Genomic DNA, 24,101 nt, shown 5'->3' with positions numbered 1-24,101 from the left:
ACAAACCTTGACAAAGGGATGGTCGAGGAGCTGGCTAGCTGTCCATCTCATCTTTGGATCACTTTCCAGGCAGTGAGATAGGAAGTCCTTTCCTTCTGGACTTACCCTTTCAGGGATAGGAGGCTTATGACCCATCCCCACTTTATACATGATCTGGAAGTTGTGCTCGTATTCATGCCATGGCCGCTGCAACAGATAACAAGACTGCTGAATTCAGGGCTTAGTGAAGAGATTCAATAGTCAAGGGAAGCATTCAGCTCTCTAGCTCAGAAAGGCTAGTGAAATAACCAAAGCTCATGGACTCAGCAGCATGAATTCCATCATTTTAGAAAAATCTGCTAAAAACAGTAAGATCCTCAGATGAGGCTATGCAACTCATCATCTTCAAACACCTGACAGATATTAGCTGCCTTGCTTAAGGCACTCAGATACTGCAATAGGAATGGCATAGGAAACTACACAGAATAGTTCATGCAGGATCCTGAAGGCAGGCTTTACATCTGTATGAAAGCAAGCAAGCAAGAGAGGCAAGGTCAACCCTTTATGGACACAGTTCCTATCTCCAATGTGTGTTAGAAGTACAGCTTTGACTGATAGCTGGTAAGCAAGACAGAAATGCTTTCTGTGGTCGTTGGTCTGAAGCACGCCTAAAACTGCAGTGGGGTGGAGAACATTATTCTGTACATATGCATTGAGCATATTTATGAAACAATACAGCAAATCTATGTAGGACAGAAAAACTGAGCATAGGGAGAATAAAGAAATTTAAAATTGATCATCATAAAAAAAACCCAAATCCATTACATGACACATTTCTAGTGGTCAGTGTACATTTCCCAATGATTTCACTGATTTCTTTGTGGAATGTCTCAGAGATAGAGGGTATGCAAGACAAGTATCACAAAAGGTCTGAAAACCATTTCAGGATACTGCTGAGCAACACTCCAAAACTACAAATATTTCCAGAAGAGGAAGAGAAAGAAAGAGATTCTATTTGGAGGGAAAAACCAGAAAACAGATTGTGGCTTGCAGCTTGAGTTGACACACCCAAGCTAGCTATAACTGGCTACTGCTAACAGCATCACCACAGTGGCACACAGCAAACCATGTGCTAACCGCACCAGTATTTACTGAGCTTCTTGGCTGGGCTTTGCAGCCTGCACAAAGGTCTATGCCACACTGCTAGCAGTAGCCAAGCTAGCAAGCACAAGCTCAGGTATGTCTACACAAGCTGAAGAGACTGTAGTGTAAATCATACCTAATGTCCCTAGAAAAATACTTTTCTATTTCCAAACATGGATGCGCCATCTGCAACACCAGTGAAACCTCAGTCTTGGAAATGAAAATGTTTGCAAGCCTGTAAAATGGATTTTTCTTTGTGGGGTTCCAGCTAGTAGCAAATGCATACATCACTTTTACACTGTTTACCAGTGAAAATTGTCTAGGCCTCTTTTCTGAAGATCAGAACCTGCAGCCGAGATCTCTCTGGATCAGCCTGGCTTCATACAGCATCTGAAATGTCCTTACCTTGCCAGTGACCATCTCTATCACAACACAACCCAGACTCCAGATGTCTGCTGCACGTCCATGCCCTTCTCCTTTAGCTCTGGTAATTACTTCAGGAGCCATGTATGCTTTGGAAAAATACATATGTTAGTGTCAGTTTATACAAAAGAAGGAACAGTACATACCAAAATAAAAAGCAACTGAAAAGCCACCAAACCCCGTCTGATACATCTGCAGCAATTTACCACTAGCTACTCTTTGCTTGTTAGAACATGTCAGTCACTGTTGTCTTGTTTTCTCAAGGAGTTGCAGCATATGCTTCTTTTATACTGAGATATTATGAAGATGCAAAAACTGCACATTTTCAGTTATTTTCCCTTTCTTAAAATAGAACAGCTGTGCAAAAGGAGGCTACACTATTTTGGTAAGGGTAGAGGATGGTGTCCTCTCAAAATGTGATGCTCCTGCAAAGTGCAGTCCCACAGTCTTGAATGCACATGCAGTTGTATGTCTCCAGAATTGTTACCCAGTTAGGAGGTCTTTATCCTCTGGGTGCAAAACTCACTGGGAACGTGTTGAGTCAAACTGAGATCTGATGCAACAGACCTCCACGGAGCTACAACCATTCACACCAGATTTTGCATTACCAAGCATGCTTAGAGAAAATAAGCATGTAAAAAAACCCCAAAACAATGTAGACCAGAAAGTTAAATATGGTTTGCTGCTTACATAGCCAAGAGGTACTGTAACATGCACAAGGCATAAAGTGAGAGATTTTGGAAGCTATGTTCTTCTTTCCTTTGTGTAAACTCTGCTGTGCTGTACTTTGTACTTCCTTCTCTAGAAACCCACTCTACCAGTTACGGTCGTCTCAGCGCTCCTTCCCTCAATATCCTACCAAGTAAGATCACTGGAGCTCCACTGAAATTTGACCCTGCACTGCCCTCTGACAGACTGAGTTTCATAGACAGTAATGGGGCAGAAAAACATTTTGGCAGAGTCTCTCTTACCTGCAGTTCCCAGAGTACTGTTCACTTCTCCAGGCATTGTCTGTGTGTTGTTCTTTAATTTAACAGAGCAGCCAAAGTCTCCCAGTTTAATAAGTCCTGATGAGGTAAGGAAGATATTGGCTCCTGGGAAGTACACAAACATTTAACAACTTGTTAAACTGCTGCTGAACTGAGGAGTCAGGTTTTAGTACCATATGCTAACTGAAACCTTGTAGCAGTATCATAGGAAACTAGGGCTGGCAGAGACTTCCAGGGGTCACCTGGGGCTCCTTGTTCCAGCAATTAGTGAACACTCCTCCAAGGGAGGAAAATCATACAATTTGCCTCCATGGGCACTCCCTAAACAAAGGAAGGAGGGTACTCCCCCTGGAAGCAAGGGAATTCTGGGTCCTGATTACTGGTTTTGGTACTGTTTAAGCATTATTCATTCATAGACACTGACGACAATACCTAAACAGCATTGCAAGAACCCAGGACTCTCCTTCCTCTCTCCCAGAGGGGTGCTTCCTTCACTTAACAACAGAATTGGGCTCCTTGCTTGCTCTCTCTCTCTGGCCCCATTGGTAGCTTCAGTGGCCCAGTTTCAACAGAGGTGCAGTGTGCATTTAGCTCAGCCATAATGGCACTTTCCTAGAAGATGTGAGAGGTGGGTATGAATCTCCTCAGGCTCTGGAAGGAGTTGAACACTGGTCCCTACTTCCTGGGCAAGTGCTCTAACCACCAGGCCATTGTGCAGAAGGGTTTTATGCTATGAATCTCAGTTTCACATAAGATCTCGACTGCTGTAAGAATTCCAATCAGAAGCTAGGCGCCTAAAAATTAGGTATAGGAATGCCTACATCCCTTTGTGAATCTCGCCCTTGGCCTTTCCATCTGTTTCCCACTTTTGCATAGGAACCCCCATCTCCTCTTGCCTTCTAAAATATTAGCTTGTCCAGTTAGCGTAGCATCATTCTTCAACAGAGATACTTTTGGCACTAAGGGGGAACCCCCCCCCCCTGCAAATGCTCAGTTTATAGAAAGGCAATACTGGTCAATAATAGTGAAACACTATCTGTCTTAAGCAAAAGTTCCTCAGTAAATACCAAAGCTTCTCAAAGCAGAGTTTAGTTATTTAACTTCAGCAAGAGAGAGAAAGAAGTTATACACATAATAGTATTAAAAGGAGACTGTGTACGACAAAAATAAGTTCCGTTCCTCGATTACCAATGAAGTTTTACATGTTGGGAAAGAACAGTTACTTCCAGAACAATGACCGCAGTTCCACAAGGCGTAGTAGTGTCCGTGTCTTCTCTTGTGGGGGTTCTTCATATTTAGCACGAGACTGGATTCCTTTTACCAGCCCCTGGACTGTCATTCCTCCCACACAGGACAAATAGCAGAGGGGGATCAAGGATCCCCCCAAACTTTGGCAAACATCTAAATGTTACCAGAATCTAGTAGCATGTAAAGAGGGCAGGGTCATAGAGTAAAGATGAGCAACACATCTCGGTGAGCCACAGCTGCTGCATATATAATAAGTACATGTTCTTCCTTTAACTGATTCTCCATACCTATTGTGGTTCTAGTGACTCAGAAGCGGCAACCTGATGTGTAAAGGGTGAATGCTCAGACAAATCACCCTAACTTTAACTGTAAAACAGGCATCAGATGCCTCCACACAGGACTATTGTTCTGTAAACGTATGAACTAACCCTTTGGCAGCTGTCCAGGTTCATGGCACTAATTGCCCTTCTACTATCAAGATTTAAATGAATAGATTTTTGAGATAGCTTGTCTATAAACCTGCTTACTTCATGCCATTTAAAACAGTTACAACCAGACAATAATGCCTCTTAGTTAGCAAATCTGAGATGGAATTTGGCAGATTAGTAACATCTTCCCCCACATAAATCCAGATATTTAGTTTCTCTCCCAAGGCATGGTCTTAGGTTGCTGCCGTCTATAACTTCTTCGTGTAGTTATCATAACCAGCAAGCCTGGAACTGAACGAACATAAAAGTATTCAATGCCAGACACGGGCAACTCTCTTGGATTTAGGTGGGATTGATATTAAACCTGTTACCCCATTCTGCTGGCTCTCATTGATTGATACCACTCTGGTATGCAGAAATGGAAAATATCCGGGACTTCTCATGCACAGTCTCACAAGGGATTTACAGGCCATCTGCAATCCTGTGAAAAATGTCCCAAGAAGTTTTATAATGTTCAGGATGAAATGGAGCAATAAGACCTACAGTTTAACCGAAGGATAAAGAAGAGGTAGCAGGTGTTCGATGGGCCTCAGTCCTCTGAGCAGCTGCTACTGATGCATACTTGAGGATCTCACTAATGATGAGGACCTAGCTCTATAAGAAGAGACTGAAGAGCATCTCCAAGTTAGTACCCAATGTGGTCAGAGTGCAGAGACTTAAGGGAAGAAGGGACTATGAAGGTGCTACCCTGAGGACATACTATCTTCAGCTCTTCCTTTCCTGAAATAATTAATCCTAGAATCCCTATTAGATACATAAAAGTCATAAAGAGAATGCAATCTGGGGGGAGTATCATGAAGAAGCAGTCCTTTTATTCTCTGAGGTGGAGAAGCTGTTCACCTTGAGAGATAAACAGTACTCTCTCAATGAAGGAATAGTACTCCAAGAGATGGTGGGGTTTTGTAAAGCATGTTATAAGAAGTTCTCTCATTTAGAGCTCAGAACCATACTATCACTGGCAAGCTAGAAACAAGTACCAAAAGTGGTAGCACAGTGCAGACTGTAACAGTAGAGACTCGAGAAGTGTTCAAACCATGAGATTAGTTTGTACGATGAACCTGCGTGCCATAGTCAGTAGCATGAGCAACACAACACATTGATGGCACCAAAGCCGTGCATACCAAAAACCTCGGTACCAAAAAAGGCTATTGGCAATATTGAGTCACCAAGCATCAGTACCAAGAACCCTGTTGACAGTGCTGCAGTTCTGCAAATGAATGTAGAAAGAAGCTAATCTTTAGCCAGTGCTGAAGCTTGGAAACAAGTTCTTCACAGTGCAAGACACCCTTTGATAAGAAACGAGGTAACTTCAGCTTCTTTTTTCTTAAAATCAATCCGAAAGTGACCCGTGCCTAAGATCTTTTGTGGAGCAATTATCTTTTCTACCCTCCCAGGAGGCAAAAACAAGGACCTGAAGGCATGAACAACAGAAGAGTTTGCTCTAGAAGGAAGTTCATGAGGCCTAACACTGGAGCACTCTTAACTTAAAGACTGTTCTCTCGCAGGAGTGTTCCATGTACTAGGATAAAAGGCAGGTCTCAGCGAGTTGTCATCTAAGAAAAGTTTCAGGTGAGTATCAACTGTCTTCTGCCTTCATTTTGTGAATGATTTGGGGATTGAGAACATTTCAGGGATATGTCCTTATATCAGACAGAACTGGCATGTGGTATGGCCATCTTTGAAGCGTATGGCTCTTACACAATACAGGTAATGTTTAAATGTAGGAGATTTGGTTGTAGCCATAAGTAATGAAGCCCAAGTACCCAGGTACAAAGAAACAAAACACCTGAAAAGAAACTAAGAAAAACCCAAACAGGACTAGAAATAATGACTACATTCATCAGAGCCTAATATACAACAAAAATCTAGCCACAACTTGTAAGAAGCAAAAATATGCAAAGGACCCTGATCAACCCATTAAAGTCTGGGGACAGATGCAACTTCAAAGGATACTGCTGGCCAAAAGATGCCCATTTCAAGCATGTAGGACATATATGAGCCCTAACAACGGAACACACATGAAAGACTTTACTAAAGAATAACTGGGTATTTGCTGATAAAAGAAAAGCAGTCCACTGAGGTGTGCCATAAGGGAGAAGTGAGAATATTCCACAGAAAAATCAATTTTACCTAAGGCTCCATGTACACTACATGATAATGTCCCATGTCTATGCAAGCAAAAGTATCCAAGTACATGATCATGAGTTGCCCATCGCAACCTATAAAATCTACCACAATTTACTTAATTACCGAGGTTGAGAGTATAGATATGCCTCACTGGGATTACACTCAGATTATACACGTGGCATCCTAAATGAGTCCCTAATATGAACCGATTCATCCACCAAATTTATGGATGAGGGAAAAAAGTCAAGTTAAGCCCCCTTTATATAGATGACCCTTTCACAGTCACCACGCAAGCAATAACTTGACTTTAAGGATTAGGAAAGCCCTATTTAGAGCATGGAATGACCAGCAATGACCCTGACTGCTTCAACATCTGAAACTGGAATAGCTCCTAAACAGCACTCCAATACTGGACATGAGAAAGATAAGGCAATGAAGACCCTATTGGATAATACAGTGATACAACTCCATGAACTAAATACTAGTTTTTGCTTCGGACAAGAGGAAGACGCACTCCTTGTCATCTAGAAAGTGCACCATAAGGTTAAGGAGGCCCTACACTGATACAAAGGGAATCCTGACTGTTTACATGACCCAATTTCCATGACAGGCCTTGGATTTTAACACTTCCTCTTCCAAGAGGGAGCAACCTCAAAACTGATTAACCTCAAATCAAACCTTAATCACCTAAATCTGTATGACCACCATATGCCTGGTGCTTATGGGAAGTTCAGAGGTGAGTTTACAACTGGAGAAAAAGCCTTGGCCCTGAAGGAGAACAGGAAAGACAAGAATGCTTGGGGATGAGATTAAAAGGAAGGGTGATGGTCTCCTACAAAGATGCCAAAGCTGACTCAAGAGTGGCCTACCTGTGTGGGAGGCCTCTGGGTTGTGGACAGTTCTTTCCCAAATGAGGTGCACGAGGCCAAAGGACCAAGAGCAACTGGGAATCCCTTAGACTGCTGCGATGATTCAGAACCCTGTGAGCAAGAGGGACATAGAAACCCAGCATCGTTGGGTTGCACTGTCTTATCAAACTGAGCATTCACAGGGTATACGCTGAGAGCAATTTTTCTCTGCCTTCTTTGGTTTCTCTGCCATTGTTGAGGAAGACATACCTTGCTAAACTAAATAGGAGAACATTCCCAAAAGAAGCAGAAGAGAAGAAGCCCTGCTTGTGACCATGTAAGAAAAAGGAATGAAACAAAAGGAAGGAGGAACTGTCTCTGCATGCCAAAAAAATCCCAGGTTTTGTAGCTTCAGCCTGTTTATTGTAAGGGACAGCTAAAAGCCAAGTTGTGTAGACTAATATGCATCATAAAAACAATAAATAAGTACAATTTTAAGTATATTAGTCTTTAGTCTCCCTTCAAGTTATGACAGCCTTTTACCATTAAAATAAATTAATCACTCAGAAATCCTACGTGCTCTTCTTGAGCCCTGACAACTGCAGAAAAAAAGACATAATTATATGATCTGCACGCTGCTCTTCAGCTCCCAAAAAACTCCATAATTTCTTGAAAAAACAAAAACAATAACAAAAAAAAGTTGGCAGGTTACTGGTCTAAGGGGTAAAAGTCTACGGGTCAGATTTCTGTACCTGGATTAAGAGCCACAGGGCTCCCAGTGTCTTCAAAGGAAGTTACAGAAGTGCCTCATGGGGCAATTGCTAATAGCTTATAAACTGTCCAGGTATGGGGCCAAGACTGTTATGAACACAACTGCTGCTCTAGGGTAAAGAACTTTCTTTAAATCTCCATAAATGACTTCTGCAACTATTTCTTCACAATACTTTACTGCAACAAAATTACCTTTCCTTATTTGCTTATTTTACCATTTACCTTTAATGTCTCGATGAACTATCCCATGTTCATGCAGTACATTGATAGCAATGGTGATTTGCTTCGAGTAGAGTCTAATGACATGTTCCTGAAGGCCCAGCTTTGATACCTCTTCCAGAGTGCCCTCATCACAGTACTCCATGAAGATGTACATTTCCTCCTGTGGTGGGAACCAAATTGGAGGGTTGTGTTGGTCTTATTTTTAATCTTTAACATTTAACATCTTTGAAGTTTAACAGGAGTTCCCTCCAAAACCTAGTTGTTTTCTCAAAACAGTGTTAGTTTCAACTGGGATTACCAAGACTATTAAACCACAAATTTCATCATATTATTCTACATCGACAGACTTATTTTTAGCATTATGTTCTCTCATACATAAACAAAATCTCCTCTGTGCATCATCCTGTAATGATCTCACTAGCTGTGATACTGAGTAATACAAATAATGGATGAATGAATCCTGGTAGACCTCAAAGTGCTGGTAGAACAGTTTGTAATTCTAGAACAACATACATTATGAAAAGCTGGCAGGTATATTGTTGTGTACTATAACAGCAATTTATGTATACTGGTTTTAATTACGTCCCACATGCCCCAAATAAGACACACCTTGTTTTGGGAAGGCAGAAAGAAGGTTCCTTTTAACCAACCTATTCAGAACTAGGTTTTTCATTTAAGACATGCACTCCAATTTTCAACCACTAATTCTTGGGGAAAAGTTGAGTATAGTATGTGACTAAGTTAGGGTATTTAACAAAAAAGAAACAAGCAAAAAAGACTAGTTATTTTATCCCCCTCTTGTAGATTCTAATGTCTCAAAGGCTCCGTGGGCCAATTTTCCAGTTTCTCTGACTCTACTTGGGCTATTTTTTCTCTAACTAGTAGTAAAGAGATTCTAGCTCTATTTGAAAGACATCTACTTTTTGAAATACCTAATCTATGCATTGTAATTTTTTCTTAATTTTCACATGAAGATTTATTTATTTATTTTTTTTACAGGTCCGCATGCTTCGGAGGAGAGGCACTAAGAAATTGTGTCTTATGCTGTTAATAAAGTGCTTTTTAGAGTTTCTGGATGTTTGTAGCTTTGTCTACAAAGGGAAGTGATTGCATGCGATGGAATACTGCTATAAATTACACCAGGATCAGGAACACACAACAGTGCAACTATCCTGGGACAGCTGCATATAGAACTTCATCACCATGTGGCACAGGGACAGGTAATAGCCTATTTGCCTTCAGCAAGTGGCTACAGGCTCTCTGGGCTCCTACACACATGCGGGTAAGCCTGGAAATCCAGTGCATTGGAGCAGACATGATTCATTGAGTTTGCTGGAGCACAGAAATTGATGCGCTCCGGCAGCCTCATGCATCACATGTATCAGTGTCTCCGTGCTGACAAAACGGTGGTGGGGCACTTTAAAATAAAACACGTCCAATGAGCTTTAGTTCACAAGCACCCTGCTGCCATTTTTTCAGCATGGAGACACGCAGCAATGTTGATACATGTGACGCGCAGTTTTTAATTAGTATGGCTCGCTACTTAAAAGCGCCCAGCTCCACAACCCACCATGTGCAAAAATGCTCTCCAACAAGCTGCAGACAGACAATACCTACACTGGCAGAACTCACTGAAGAAATTTTATCCCTGATTCTTTCTCAAATAATTCTTGACTGGATTGGGCAACTGTACATTCTTTTTCTATTCCACTGTAAATGGGTGCCGTCTGTCCATGCCTTAAGTTAGTTTGTGAATTTACTTAGGACCACATCTTGTTTCATCTCCATGCACCTATGTGACACTTAAATGACTGCAGTTTTTGGCACTTATGTGCAGGCTTGAAATTCAACATAACTAGACCCATCCCATGCCTCCATCTGGGCATGCTCAGGATGCCACATGCTGGCTGCAGAGGTGCTTGGGTGAAACAGCCACCCAGACGCATATAAAGCCAGATTCATCCTGAAACTAGTCACAGGAAACATGGCCAGTAGGTGTTTGATGTCAAAGGAGGAGAAATGACACCCTCTACTTTTTAACCAATGATTAACTACAGTGGGGTTGGTAACCTTTTCAGGCTGCAAGCCAGAATGACACAGCTTGGGTCAGAGGCAGGAAGGCAAGCGCTAGGACCCTGCCATTACTGCAGTCCCCAAGGGTGGGGTAGGAGCACCCACTACCATCGCTTGTTCCTACTGCAGCACAGAGGGAAGCACCTGCTGCTGCTTTCCCTTGCCATGGTATGGATGGAAACCCTCTTGCCAAATGCCACATAAGTCTCACATCTGCAGGCCAGATCCAATGGTTCTGCAGGCCATAGCTTGCTAATGGCCCTAATCTGCTAACCCTGATCTAGTGATCCAAGGTATTTGCGCCACTCACATAATATCAGATCATAGTTTCATAGTAGCTAGGGTCAGCAGGGACCTGAACAGATCATCTAGCCTGACCCCCTGCCACAGGCAGGAATGAATGCTGGGTTCACAAGACCCCAGACAGGTGATCATCCAACCTCCTCTTGAATTTGCCCAAGGTAGGGGCAAGGACCACTTCCCTGGGAAGTTGGTTCCAGATTTTGTCCACCCTAACTGTACAATATTGCCTTCTGATCTCTAACCTAAACCTATTCTCCATCAGCTTAATACCATTGTTCCTTGTCACCCCAGGTGGTGCTGGGGAGAAAAGGGCTCTACCTATTTGCTGTTGATCTCCCCTGATGAGTTTGTAGGCGGCCACCAGGTCCCTCCTCAGCCTCCTCTTGCTGAGGCTGACCAGGTTCAGGTCCCTCAGTCTCTCCTCGTAGGGCCTGTCCTGCTGCCCTCTCACCAAGCGGGTAGCCCTCTTCTGAACCCTCTCCAGGCTGGCCACATCCCTTTTGAAGTGCGGCACCCAGTACTGGACGCAGTACTCCAACTGCGGCCTGACCAAAGTTCATGTTCATCTTGGAGTCAATAATGACTCCAAAATCCCTTTCTGCCTCTGTGCTTTCAAGAAGAGAACTCCCCAGCCTGTATGTATGCTGTGGATTCCTTCTCCCAAGGTGCAGCACCCTGCATTTGTCCACGTTGAACCCCACCTTATTCTCGTCTGCCCACTTCGTAGTCTGTCTAAATCTAGTTGCAGCTTCTCTCTCCCTTCAAGTGTGTCCACCTTGCCCCACATCTTAGTGTCATCAGCAAATCTGAACAGCGTGCTTTCCACCCCCTCATCTAAGTTGCTGATGAAGATGTTAAACAGTGCAGGCCCGAGGACCGAACCCTGGGGGACCCCACTGCGCACATCTCGCCAGGTTGAGTACAACCTGTCCACCACTACTCTCTGGGTGCACCCCATCAGCCAATTTTTTACCCATCCAACTGTGCAGGCATCAATGCCACAGTCGCTTAATTTATTGATGAGGATGGGGTAAGAGACAGTGTCAAAGGCCTTCTTAAAGTCTAGAAAGACTATGTCCACAGTGACACCATCATCCAAGGATTTAGTTACTTGGTCATAAAAGGCAATCAGGTTGGTCAGGAAGGACCTGCCTTTGATGAACCCATGCTGATTGCCCCTGAGTACGATCTCCCCTACAGGCCCCCCACAGATGTGCTCCTTGATGATTCTCTCCAAGATCTTCCCGAGCACCGAGGTGAGGCTTACAGGCCTGTAGTTACTTGGGTCCTCCTTCCTCCCTTTCTTGAAAATTGGGACCACATTAGCCAGTTTCCAATCCCCTGGCACCTGGCCAGATGACCATAAATGCTCATACAGCTGGGCCAAGGGTTCCGCAATGACCCCTGCCAACTCCCTCAACACCCTTGGGTGGTGGGCATCTGGACCTGCAGATTTAAACATGTCTAGCCCTTCCAGAAGATCCCGAACTACATCTGCACTGACTGAAGGCTTGACAGAGCTATCCCCAAGACTGTCCCTACCTCTGGCAGGTGGGATATCTCACACAGAGGGTTTGAATTTGTGTCTCCTGCTTCCTAGTAAAGAACACCAGACCATAGACCAGGCAGTTGCAGTACACCCTCTAGACCTCTTGAAGCTGAGCCACTGCACTCTACATTTAGTATCTATTGAATAAAATGAATAAACAACACTGAAAATGTTCCTGCCCCACTGGATCTAAAGTCCCAAACTAGAACCCCAGGTTTCCTCCCACACAAGGCAGCATTCATCTCATTATGCCACACACGATACGATCTAGCTTCCTGTTACACAGCTGCACACATGCCACTCAGGCACCTGAAGTGAAATAAGATTTAAGCTTTAGTATACATGTTCAGAGCATGTAATGTACTACCAATTCATTCCTAACCTTACTGCAGTCTCACTTCCCTTTTAAAGACCAACCCCAATAACTTCTAACAACTTGCTTTTGACTAAAATCTTTTCTAGATTCAGAGAAACGTATTAAATCACAGAGATCTGCTGGGTAATAAGACTACGTTAATGTACAGCGCTGTGATGCGAGAAGATTTGTGATCCGGAAACAGGAGTCTGAATTCCATAAATATTTTCAACTCACTAGCTTACCCTGTGCAGCTCTACCCCAAAATAACGAACCAGATTAGGGTGCTTAATGCCTTCAAAAATTTTCAGTTCATCTGCAGTTTCTTTGATGGTCTTGTGATCATTGGGTTGAAATCTTATCTGCAAAAGTAATTATTTTCATTATTGCCATTTCATGATTCGTTACCTAAATGTAAAACTACTGCGGAAAGTTATCAAACAAGGATAACACCTAAGAAGATTTTCTTTTTATACGTATTTTTCATTTTTTGGATTTCCAGGAAAAGATTTATAGACATTGCAGGAGAAGAGATGGTGCTATTTGAAAACAAAATGTGGTTCTGAAAGAGCCTGTGCTCTAACTCAGATAGCGTAAACCACAACAGCTCAAATATATGAAGGTCTGCACACATCAGTAGTGTTATCAGCATAGAAAACCTTCATGAAGGAGCAGGCTGTTAGCTAAGAGGAATTTAGAAGAGTTTCCCATTTGTAAATCTGTTCCAAGGACATGGAATGGCATGGAAGAACAACAGATGCAGCTGGTGGTAACTAATGGAGCAGTTCTCATTTGCACTCCTACAATGAAGCTGTGATGAATTTTTCTGGAGAAAAAGAAAACTTTCTTATGAAAAACTGATTTAATTCTTTCCTTTTCTACATACTGCAAGGTCAAACAAAAAGCTTACTCCAAAGTAGAGAAGATGCTATTTTTAATCATATGGTTAAAGTTAAAAAAAAGTTGAATGCATCAAGTTAATAATAGCCACAATAAACATAAATGTACATCTACTCACTTGAGCTGCTAGGACATTGTGATTAGTCACCTCTGTGTAAATTACAGAACATGAGGTTTTGTACTCCATTAAACAGTGATAAAGTTAAATTCAAGGAAAAGTAACAAATGGTGTCCAAATATTTTTCCTTGCCCATCTTACTCTACCTAGTCGGCATCTAAGTGCAATCATGCTCTGTTCTGCTCAAGCCCCTGAAAAATCATTAATGCTTCTCCTAGTTGCTGCTTTTTTGTGACAAAGTTTTAAAGCTATGCTGAAGGCACACTGCAGAAGAAGATACATTAATAGTTTCCAGGGATACAGGCAGGATGGAATTTAAATGTTTCAGTACGACTTTCATGTCTAATCATGGTATACAATCTGGCCAATGTCTGTAATATCAAGTATTTCCCATGTCATTTTCACTGGTGTCAGAGAAAGTATAGTTGAGACAGTACTGTTGTTTAAATTCTTATTTTCAGTGGGTTTTTTATTATATACTGAACTGAAGTTTCACAGGTTTCTTCTCAGCTGTGGACAGATTCATTTTTAAAGTCTGAAGAAAAACCCAGGGAAAAAATAGTGCTTTTCAGGGAAGTTAAAAAAAATCCAATGATATTTTACACTTAGGCAATTTCAAAAAGACTTTGAACTGAGAATATGAAACATAGCTTGTATGTAGTCCTTTATAAGAAATTAACATGTTATTAATCAGTTATACTGTAATTTATTAAAATAAAATTAATTATTCTTTATTAACTAATTAAAAATATAGTTATAAGGGCTGGGAAATGTCATGCTACATATTTAGCTTATTAACATAAGGTCCATTAACTGCGCATCTCTCTCATATAAACCTTCGGTTTGTCCAAGGCATTCCCCAAACGCATACATATGCTTGTCTCGATAAAGAAATCACACCTACAAAAACAAGGGGCTTATGAATTCTAGAGACAGGAAGGACACTTAATAGGAAATTATGGTCTTCTCCTACAAAACAAAGGGTCCTAAGTCACTGCTATGTATTTGGTCAATGGGCAGGAATGATAGACAAGAACTCATTTGGCTTTTAATATATACCTGACTGACACTGAAAGTTATAAATGAAAAACTGGAAAAAGAACTGAGCCCCCAAAATATAAACTGTGCTAGTGGTGAGTGCATACTAGATAATATCAAAGTCACTGATAATAGGTAAAACCCCCTTGCTACCTCCACATGCCTGTGGAGGAATGAAAGAAAATTAAAGATTAATATAAATATCTTATCCCAAGTAAAATATGGTGGAAAACAAGAGAATGAAGGTCTCAGTTCCTATGCAGCTTTACTTATTTCTGTACTGAAAATTAACTTATGAATAACCTGGTGAGTACAGAAAAGTTTTGTGACCCAGCCTAGCTCACTTAAACTACAGAAGCTGAAAAAATCTGGTTTGACATTTCATATCTTTTTCTCTAGGGAATGAAGGAGGGAAAAGAAGAGGAACATAATATAACATAAAATACCATAGAATAACATACACATTTTCATACAACTTTGATTTAATAAAACACTTTGAGAAATTATTTGAGATCCTTGTATAAAACTCGGCAGCAAACATTAATTAGGCTTTACAATATCCCTGTAAAAAAGATAAGGCTTACTATGATGAAGACCTGAAGAAGAGTGATCTTGCATTAGACAGCATATCTGCATCTCTCCCAACCATGCAGTTGGTCCCATAAAAGATATCACCCACAAAAAACCTTGCCTCTTATGTAAGAATTACTACCATTTTACAGGTATGAAAAAGATGGTTTAATCAATTTAAACAACGTAAAACAGGTGATCGTTATTAAACCTGGGTATCTAGAGTACAAATTCATATTATTGTTCCTTTGCTCTACAAAATCCAACAAAATGGTTCAGACTGCAGGCTGGACTCATGCTGATGGAAACAAATTAACCCTTAAATCAAAGAACAGTTGCTCTGGTAGATAAAGTACTCACTTCTTTCATGGCCATCAGTTCACCAGTGTCAACACTAATACAGGTATAGACTTTCCCATACTGGCCCTCACCTGTAGAATTACAAACACAAAGAACAATGGTTCAAACATCAGATCATTTTCCTTATTCAATAATGACTATAAAAAGAAATTTCTCTCCCCAATGGGGTTTACTGTCTTTTCTTTTTCTTTTAAACTGATCTGAAGTTGTATTGTTTCTACATAATTATGCATTTATAATTCTGAGTTCAAGTATGTTAAATGTGGACATGTTAACTAACAGATTGATCTGGAATATAAACTTCTTAGGGGGCACATCTACATGTGCATTAAGGCACTTTTTCTAATGCGCATTGAATTTAGTACCTCCAATATGAGGTACTAAAGAAATGTGCATTAGCCTGCCTTCAAGTAATGAATGTGCATGGTTTTTAAGTAACGCTTAACGCGCAGTAGCCTATTTTACTGTGCATTAGCATAATCACACTTTTTTTTAGATGACACTAATGCACAGTAAAATAGGCTACTGTGCATTAAAGCACACATGTAGACGCACCCAGGAATATGCAGTAAGAATTTAAGAATCTTCATATACAGTCAGAACTAGCATGTGAGTGTGGCCAATAGGAATTACATCAGCAAGTGCTAACATGTCTTTCTGAATACAGAACTCCTTACAACTTAAATAGAAATTGAATGTGTGAAGGAATGGCAAGATCAGACACTATGAGTAACTGCCTTTGAAATTAAGCTAATCTGTGTATGATGCTGAATTCCATCCACATCAATTATGTCTGACCAATGAGAACTTTACTGAGACTGTGAGTAGTAACAGTACTTTGTGTTGAATATTGTCAATCATCCTTGCATAGTAAAACCAACTACTGGCAAAGGAGTTGCAAGTTTTGAAAAGCCAACTAGAAGGTGAACAAGTAATTCTGAATGCAATATTTAATCGGAGGGACGCATCTATTACATAACTTACCGATTTTGTTTCCTCTCTGCCACTTGAAAGTCACCTTCCTCAAACCTACATGCATAACATTATCATAAGATTTGGGGGTGTCACAAACTTGGCCAATTATGTTCTTGCTTCTCATCTCTCTGTATCGCCTTTCTTCAAACAACTGGACAGACTTCTGAACAGCTTCAATGGGTACTTGCTTGGAAGCTATATCTAATAAAAACAAGAGTCACAAATAATTTTCTTTGTTTATGCTGCTAGATCTGAATTGATCTGAATTGATCTGAGTTGATTTTCCTTATTGAATGGAGTCTACTCCTTGGATTTTTGATAGCCCCAGGATCCAGGAAACAGCCATGCCCTATCCAATCAGCAGGGGGCAGCACCATGTCCTGGACTCATAACCTCCTGTCCAACCCGCAGAGGCAAATGGGAAGGGGTGCTGTGAGCCTCACATCAGGGAGAGACCAATTTTTTAAGTTGAGAAGCTGCAAGCTCCTGCTCCCCAGCTGCAGATGCCACTTCACAGTGTCCCCATACTATATGTCCCAGCACAAAGGGAACTTCAAAGAATGAGCCGGCAGCCATGCTTTTTAAAACTCCATGGGCACACACAGACACTGGGGACCTGGTCTCTGGCTCCTGACACCCAAAGAGCTTTAAAGACCACACTGAGGCATCTTTTCCAGGCTTCCCCACTGGGGACTTTAAACACTATGCCCTGCAGCTCTGGCCAGGCTGCCAGAACACAGGGTTCAGAGGCTCCCAGTGGGATTTGAAGTCCCCAGCAAGGGAAGCTCCACCCCCCTCCATAAGCCTGGTCAGAGCTGCCAGGCATGGGGTTTTGACAACCAGCTGATTGTCAGCCCAGCCCAGACAGTCTTGGGCTCTAACTGACCCCAGGGCTGTTCCAGCCAGGGCTGGCAATCAGCAAATTATCAGCTCACTGCACTGTGGAATCAAATTGACCTGGTGTAGCCACATGCCAGCCCCAATGATCAGATGATTGTTGGATCCGGCTCCAGACTACACCAGAGCTGGTTCAAGTTCCCAGTATGGTTCAGGGGGCTAGAGCTGATAATCAGCTGATTGCTGGTCTTGGCTAGATCTGTGGGCTCTCCTCTTTCAACTTGCCAGTATAGTGGGGAGCCTTGGATCACAATCGTGTTGGGATCTGATCCCTCATTCCAACAGTCATGCCTCCTGCCATGCACATGTGGCAAACTGATTGTTGGAATGAGGGATCAGATCTCATTGTGTCATTAAATGAACACGTGCCAGGGCTCTTAGTGTGGATACTGATACATTGGAATTATGACAATGTTTGAATAAGGGAAAGATGAAATTGTTAAGGATTCGTTCCACTTACATGAGAGATGTTTCTGAAATTTGAACAATTCTTATTTGCTTTTTGAATCTTTAGAATATCTTTTTTAAAGTATCTAGTGGTCTCATATAACGTACTTTTAAATCTCTTCATTAAACCAGTAGCAATAAACATGCAGGCAATTCTTGGTAACAAAGGGGCACTAATTGTGTTCAGCAAGTACAGCATATTTCTTCAAATACAACTTGTGTTTTTGTTAGCTCCCTCCAGTATGCAACTGGGATTCTTCTGGCTTACAGATGCATGCAAGTATTTTGACACATTAGCATTGAGGACTTTAAGACCAGTGTATTTCAGGTTTCTTAAACTAAAGTGGGCGACATCCCTTTGCCTTTTACCTTTGGTCTGGTTGATGAGAGTTCGAAGCTCCCAACTCCTTCGGGATGATCCACTTGAATCTCCTTTCGGATACGATGGTTCTGTAAAAACAGTATTGTGAGGAATAAATGTTCCATGAAGGAGATGTTATAATATTACTTTTATGGGAGTCTATACAATTTAGTGTCTAAGAGAACTTGTTTTAATGCATTTTACTTACATGCTTATCTACATGGGCTGTTCATAACATGAAGGAGGTGGAGGCCGGGAGACCAACCATTAATAAGGATTCTACTCTTTGTTCCTACCATGGTGTTTCAAGTAAGTAGTAGTTCTACAGGCCTTGCAGGTACTGATGCACTACCAGGTACAGAAAGACTTTGCTTCTGATCTACTGCTCGGTAGGGAAAATCCTTCCCTGTCCTGATCATCTCACTTTGCAACCTAACTACCAGTGCTCTGTACCAAAAAGAGTAGGTTTGGTCCTTGAAACACAGTGTGAATCAGGGGTCCATTTAATTCAGAATGCTGCAATAGAACAACTCAATAGTATATTTAAAAAAAACAACCTGTTCTAAATTAGGATGCCCAAGCTGTACCTACAAAACAAACATGCATGTTAGGAAAATATGGGCACTTAGCTTTAAAATTTGCCCTTACAGATAAATCCAATAGAGTAAAAGCCCTGCTTCAACAAAAGGAATTTTAAGAATAAGGGAAAGAACTGAGTGTGGAGATTTGGGGATAGGGGGAAGAGACAGACAGACAGAGAACACAATCATATTAACAACGTGCAGATCTATGTCACAATCTACTATCAAGAGAATCACCTTCTCGCTCTTCAGTGGGACTTGAGTGACGACTCAGAGACCGAAACTGCAACTCAGCTGCTATCGAAGCCAGTCGATCATTTTCGGGGACACTGGAACCCCTGTCAAAGAAACCACTACACTAATTAACAAACTGATTGCACTTTTAAAGTGAAAGAACTGCTGAAACGTTGATCTTATTAATGAAAAACACACAAAAGCAAAACTATCCCTAGGAAGTACTGTGTATCCTCTGTATTTTCCTTTCTATTCAATGATGTTGCTTAAAGCCCTTGAGAAGGGAGGCCATCCTACTTCGCCTAACTGAAGATCTGATCCCCTTCACTTCATATTGATAAAAATGGGAACTAACAGTACTCAACACTTTGCCGGACCAAGCCCCAAGTACTTAAAAACTACAATCATTCCTCATTTTTGTGTCTACTTAAAAGTTAAATTCTACCAGAGGGCAAAACAGAATCTCTGCCTGGTGTAAATACATTTGGGTTAGATCCCATAAAGGATGTGGCACTGAAAAATACACCTGGACCACATGTAGAATCCAGTACAACCCTGTGCTAGGCATCTACACTCCCCAATATAGTGCATGGGGAATCAGGTGGGATCCCCAAAAACAGGACACTGAGTATGAGACCACCTAGAGACAGCTAGTAAGAAAATACTGAAGATGAGGATAAAATCTAAATCCTGCCCCTTAGGCACTTCATTTATCCATTCAGGAACCACGGCCCCAAACCTCTCCCATAGCTTTCCTGTAAAAGAACTGGACAGGGCTCACCCTTTTCTTTAAAACAGTAATGGTGCTCCTTTCTATATAATAAGCCTGGAGAATGTTCTACCCACCAGGCTACAAGTTTTACAGGATAGGGGGCACTAGCTGCACTTCCTGTTCAAGTTGTGCCACTGTGCAGTTATGGGACCGGAGAGAAAGAAAGAATGCAACAAAAGGAAGAACTACTGTCTATACACATGCTCTGGGATGAATGGGGGAGTGTTTTAATTAGAGCAGCTCAATGCCACAGTATCATGTGTATTCATTGTCCCGCATTTCAAAATGGCCGCAGGGGTGCTTTAACTATAGCTTGTTCAGTGATTAATCAAGTTGGTTCTGACGCATTCAAATTAGAACGTGTTGAAGCGTGTGTACAGGCACCCCGTAATGCTCACCTAAGAGAAGAGAGTTCTATGTTCTGGTCCGTTATCCCAGGACTGTATTCTGTACTTCGTCCAACATCTGTCTAATGTAAAATACCAAAAATGCTCTGGGGGCAGAACCAGAAGTTAGGACTGCTCTGAATACTAGGTTATCGAGTTATGTTCCCTCTTGCTCTTTCACTGGCCCCAGGAATCTTTCACTTTTGCTGCAGCGTCACACTTTCAACAGGAGGAGAGAAAAATGCTACCTCCCACTCCACCTCTCCCCACTGAAAACCCTATTGCCTGATGGTGACAGAAGTCTCCAGGTGGGAGATGTGGGTTTGAATCCCCTCAGCTTAATAAAGAAACTGAACCTGGACAAGTGCTTTAACCACTAGGTTATCACATAAAAGGCTGCCACCACCAGAACATCGAAATAAATATAATAAATAAATAAATAAAATTTCCCTTTACATTCTAAAACCAAGCAGCAACTCCCACTGCTTTTTGCAAGGAGCCCGATCCTGTTAGTTAGGCATGCTCTGAGAATACCTATTAAATGAAGCCTGTCAGGGAACTTATATAATGTCTAGTTTCTGGGTCCTGGTATATCTTAGACAAGACATACACACCAAGCTTCCCAGCCTGGTCAAGACTGAGACACTTCTGGGCACACCTAGAAGGTCAACAGTTAGTGCCTGGGACCTCTGAAGTAAAAAAGTAAGACACCTGTTGAATACAGATGTCTGCAGGATTAGATGGCAGCTGAGCAAGGTGCTCCAAAATCACAGGTGTGTAAGGGTCATGTTACTCTCACTTTGTCCAGGTATACTGTCCTTCGAATCTGACCCTATGCATATGTACCAATTATCAAACAGAGGAAGGAAGGCAAGAAGGAAACTCGGTCAACTAGTGCTCTAGATTTGTGAGCAACAGCAAGCTCTCCTAGCTTGGAAATTCAGCATTTAAACAGGAAAGGTTAGTATGGAAGTAGCAGATATAAATTATCATAAAGCTTGGTATATAGGCTATTAGTTAAAATTACTTTGCATTTTCTATTTTCCAATTATAATAAACACATTGTGTATTTTAACAGCATTAATTGAACCATGGTAGCATTTGTGCACCACAACCGGTTTAGAAAGTCTCTGTATTCAATAAACTGTGTGCACTTTATGTAAATGTTTGCAAAAGATATAAAGCTTTATTTCTATTGTATTCGAGTCACTAGGCAGCACTCCCTTGAAATACAACAAAACATTCTTCAGGGAAGAGTTTTGATTCATTTGCAAAAAATCTTCACCATAAGCACAATCTCCACATACCAATGTTTTAAAAAACTCAATTATTTTTAAATGCTATTTATGTGGTTTGGAGGTTACCAAAGTGCTATTTAAGAGATGGTTCATAAAAAAAAATGCACAGTTGCTGCTGTAGAAGAAAACTTTGAAGTTTATTATTCCCAACTCTCAGAAAAATGGGAATATAAATAGTATTAAGAGCAGCATTTCAAACTCTGGGGGATAAACATCTTGGTGAATTCCTTTTCAATATAAAATAGGTTTCTATCTAACACTGAAACCATTCTATCAATCCAAATGTGTGTGATTGCTATTTAGAAGTCATGCCACAGTTCTCTGAAATATACAGATGCTTTTCTTTTCCTTCCATAAACTATTTTTGATCTTTCATAGTTTGACAATGTTTTTATTCTGTAATTGTTCTCTCTTCTTTTAACCATTCTTTTATTTCAAATAAAAGCACTCATCTCTCAGATATACAGACACACATGCCTCCCTCTACATGTTACATTTATGCTGTGATTAACATGTTCTCATTGTGACATAAGTGGGCAGGGTGCTACACATGAACCCAATTTAAGGTACCAAAAAATGGAAAACGAGCCATAAAAAATGTTCCACATTCGATGTGGATTTTTTTTAATGGACGGTTTATACAAGCCTTGCATTTAACATGTGGTTGGAGCCAACAATCAGCTGACTGTTGACTCCAGGACTGCAAGGGGAGCTGGTTTGACACTGGCTGGTTTGAGATTGTAATTCCAGGCTCTCCTGCACAGCAAGTAGTAACGGAATGACTGGTATCTGATCTCCAATCCAGAAACTGCACCTCTTGCCATGCATATGTGGTATGGCAGGAAGCAATATTGTTGGGATTAGGGATCAGACCCCTTCATGCTGTTTGTTAAATGAATGTATGCTAGGGTCCCCAGTAATTTAAAAAAGGGCACGGTATCCATATCAAGTAAAAATGTGTTGGTCACATTCAGCAGTATACTATCATACCAAGGCATAAAATAGTAAAAAATTGTAATGTTCTTCCTTGTCTGCTCCTATTCAAAGAGTGATTTCTTAGACAACCCTTCAACTGCTCACATTTTCTAGGTGAAAACTTTAAAAAGAGCAGATAAAAGGGGTTTGGGGAGAGAGGATAACCATTCAACACACTCTATAAAACATTAAATAGTAAGAAGCCAATTTTGTGTCTGGCTCTTGGAAACCACATATACTACTAAATGATAGACTTCTTGGTTATGAAACTGCTTCTTAATGAATGTTAAAATAATTAGGACTCAACAGAATATTATTTAGCTGTGAGAAGGACCTTGAAAAGTGAATGGTACTATCACTGGGTCTTCTTCAATAACTGGTTTAAAATGGGAGCACAAAGAATATTTGGTAAACACACAAATAGTACACAAATAGTACACAAAGCTATTTATCGTAGTTAAAGTTTTGCCTACATTTATCCAGGTAACTATGGAGTCTTATTGTTGCCTTCATCTTTCTTCCTCTTTCCCATATAAGCACTTGCTAGATGCATTTGTTGTATCTTGTTTCAAACAAAGCCATGTTCTCTTCAGACAGAAACCAGGTTTGTATAATGGCAAGCACAATAGGGCCTTTGGTACTTCTGCAGCACAAACTACAAATAAGACCTATGACCCCTCTAAGATTCCAAATCCTATCACTGTTTAAACAACAACATTTTTAATACTATAACCTCCTAATGTTATATTAAAAATAATAATACAAAGTTTTCAACATCTGTTATCATGACTCTATGTGAATAGCATCTCGTGCTTTTAATTGATAATATTTGAAAGAAGCAAGGTTTGTTTGGTAATATCTTTTACTGGAGCAGTTACATAGTGGTCCAGCTATAAAGCTAGTCCAACAAAAGATATCAAACAAACCTTGCTTCTCACATATTTCCTGGACCATTACAGCTCCATTTGAGAGAGGCACTGCTAAAGACCCTAGCACAGTATCACCCAACCTTTTTGGAAGGAGTATCACAGATTAGCCCTGCACCCTCCCCAAGTGCCACTCTGATCCCCCTCCCCTGCCTGATCTTCTGCTCTGCTTTCTGCTCCCTACCCTAATTGCCACTACTGTCTGTCCCCTCCCTGATTTGCAACATGCCACACAGAGACTATCTATGCCACAGGTTGACCAGCCCTGCTCTAGCACCAACAAAATGTAAACTAACATTCTAGATACAAAATTGCTGGCCAAATACCAACCAAAGTTGATACCACATGAAATATCATTCCTTTCCATTCAGAAAGAAAATATTTACAGCCCAATATTCTAATAAAAGGCATTTTGTACCATTTTTCCTTGACCTGTGAACAATCTGCACCACTAAAACACATGAATTTTGTTGCCCCTCATTAGGTTATTTGCTGAGTGCTGCCAGAGTACTCAGACCTATGGAGAAAAACATTGTTTCAGACAGAGGGAACTACTGATTTCAATTAGATAACATGATTGGGATCAACAGACCCAAACTCAAGCATTTTGGGGGCCAGGGTTGACAGAAAAGTATGGTCAATTAGCACACAATGATCAGAGATTATGTCAAATCAATAACACAAGAGGATGGACTGGTGATGCAGTGTGGCAGGGGAGAGAGTGAGAAAGAATACAAGGACAACT

The 24,101-nt window shown here is 41.1% G+C and overlaps 1 protein-coding gene across 7 annotated transcripts in view; it reads right to left on the bottom strand.

Moving 5' to 3' along the window:
* Positions 1-24,101, bottom strand: part of MAP3K4 (mitogen-activated protein kinase kinase kinase 4) — a 194,861-nt gene that overhangs the window by 2,562 nt on the left and 168,198 nt on the right. For all 7 annotated transcript variants that reach the window (XM_059714695.1, XM_019479788.2, XM_059714723.1 and 4 more), the window contains 9 exons: positions 19,003-19,103; positions 18,193-18,273; positions 16,489-16,680; positions 15,505-15,575; positions 12,764-12,880; positions 8,239-8,398; positions 2,517-2,639; positions 1,528-1,634; positions 7-186 (listed from right to left, as the gene is read on the bottom strand). In XM_059714695.1, the coding sequence (XP_059570678.1) occupies positions 7-186; positions 1,528-1,634; positions 2,517-2,639; positions 8,239-8,398; positions 12,764-12,880; positions 15,505-15,575; positions 16,489-16,680; positions 18,193-18,273; positions 19,003-19,103 (1,132 nt within the window). The remainder of the gene's footprint in view (positions 1-6; positions 187-1,527; positions 1,635-2,516; positions 2,640-8,238; positions 8,399-12,763; positions 12,881-15,504; positions 15,576-16,488; positions 16,681-18,192; positions 18,274-19,002; positions 19,104-24,101) is intronic.

Source organism: Alligator mississippiensis, chromosome 1, assembly GCF_030867095.1.
Source record: "Alligator mississippiensis isolate rAllMis1 chromosome 1, rAllMis1, whole genome shotgun sequence".
Taxonomy (NCBI): Eukaryota; Metazoa; Chordata; order Crocodylia; family Alligatoridae; genus Alligator; species Alligator mississippiensis.
The sequence above is the reverse complement of the archived record's forward strand: the minus strand, read 5'-3'. Positions and strand labels throughout refer to the sequence as shown.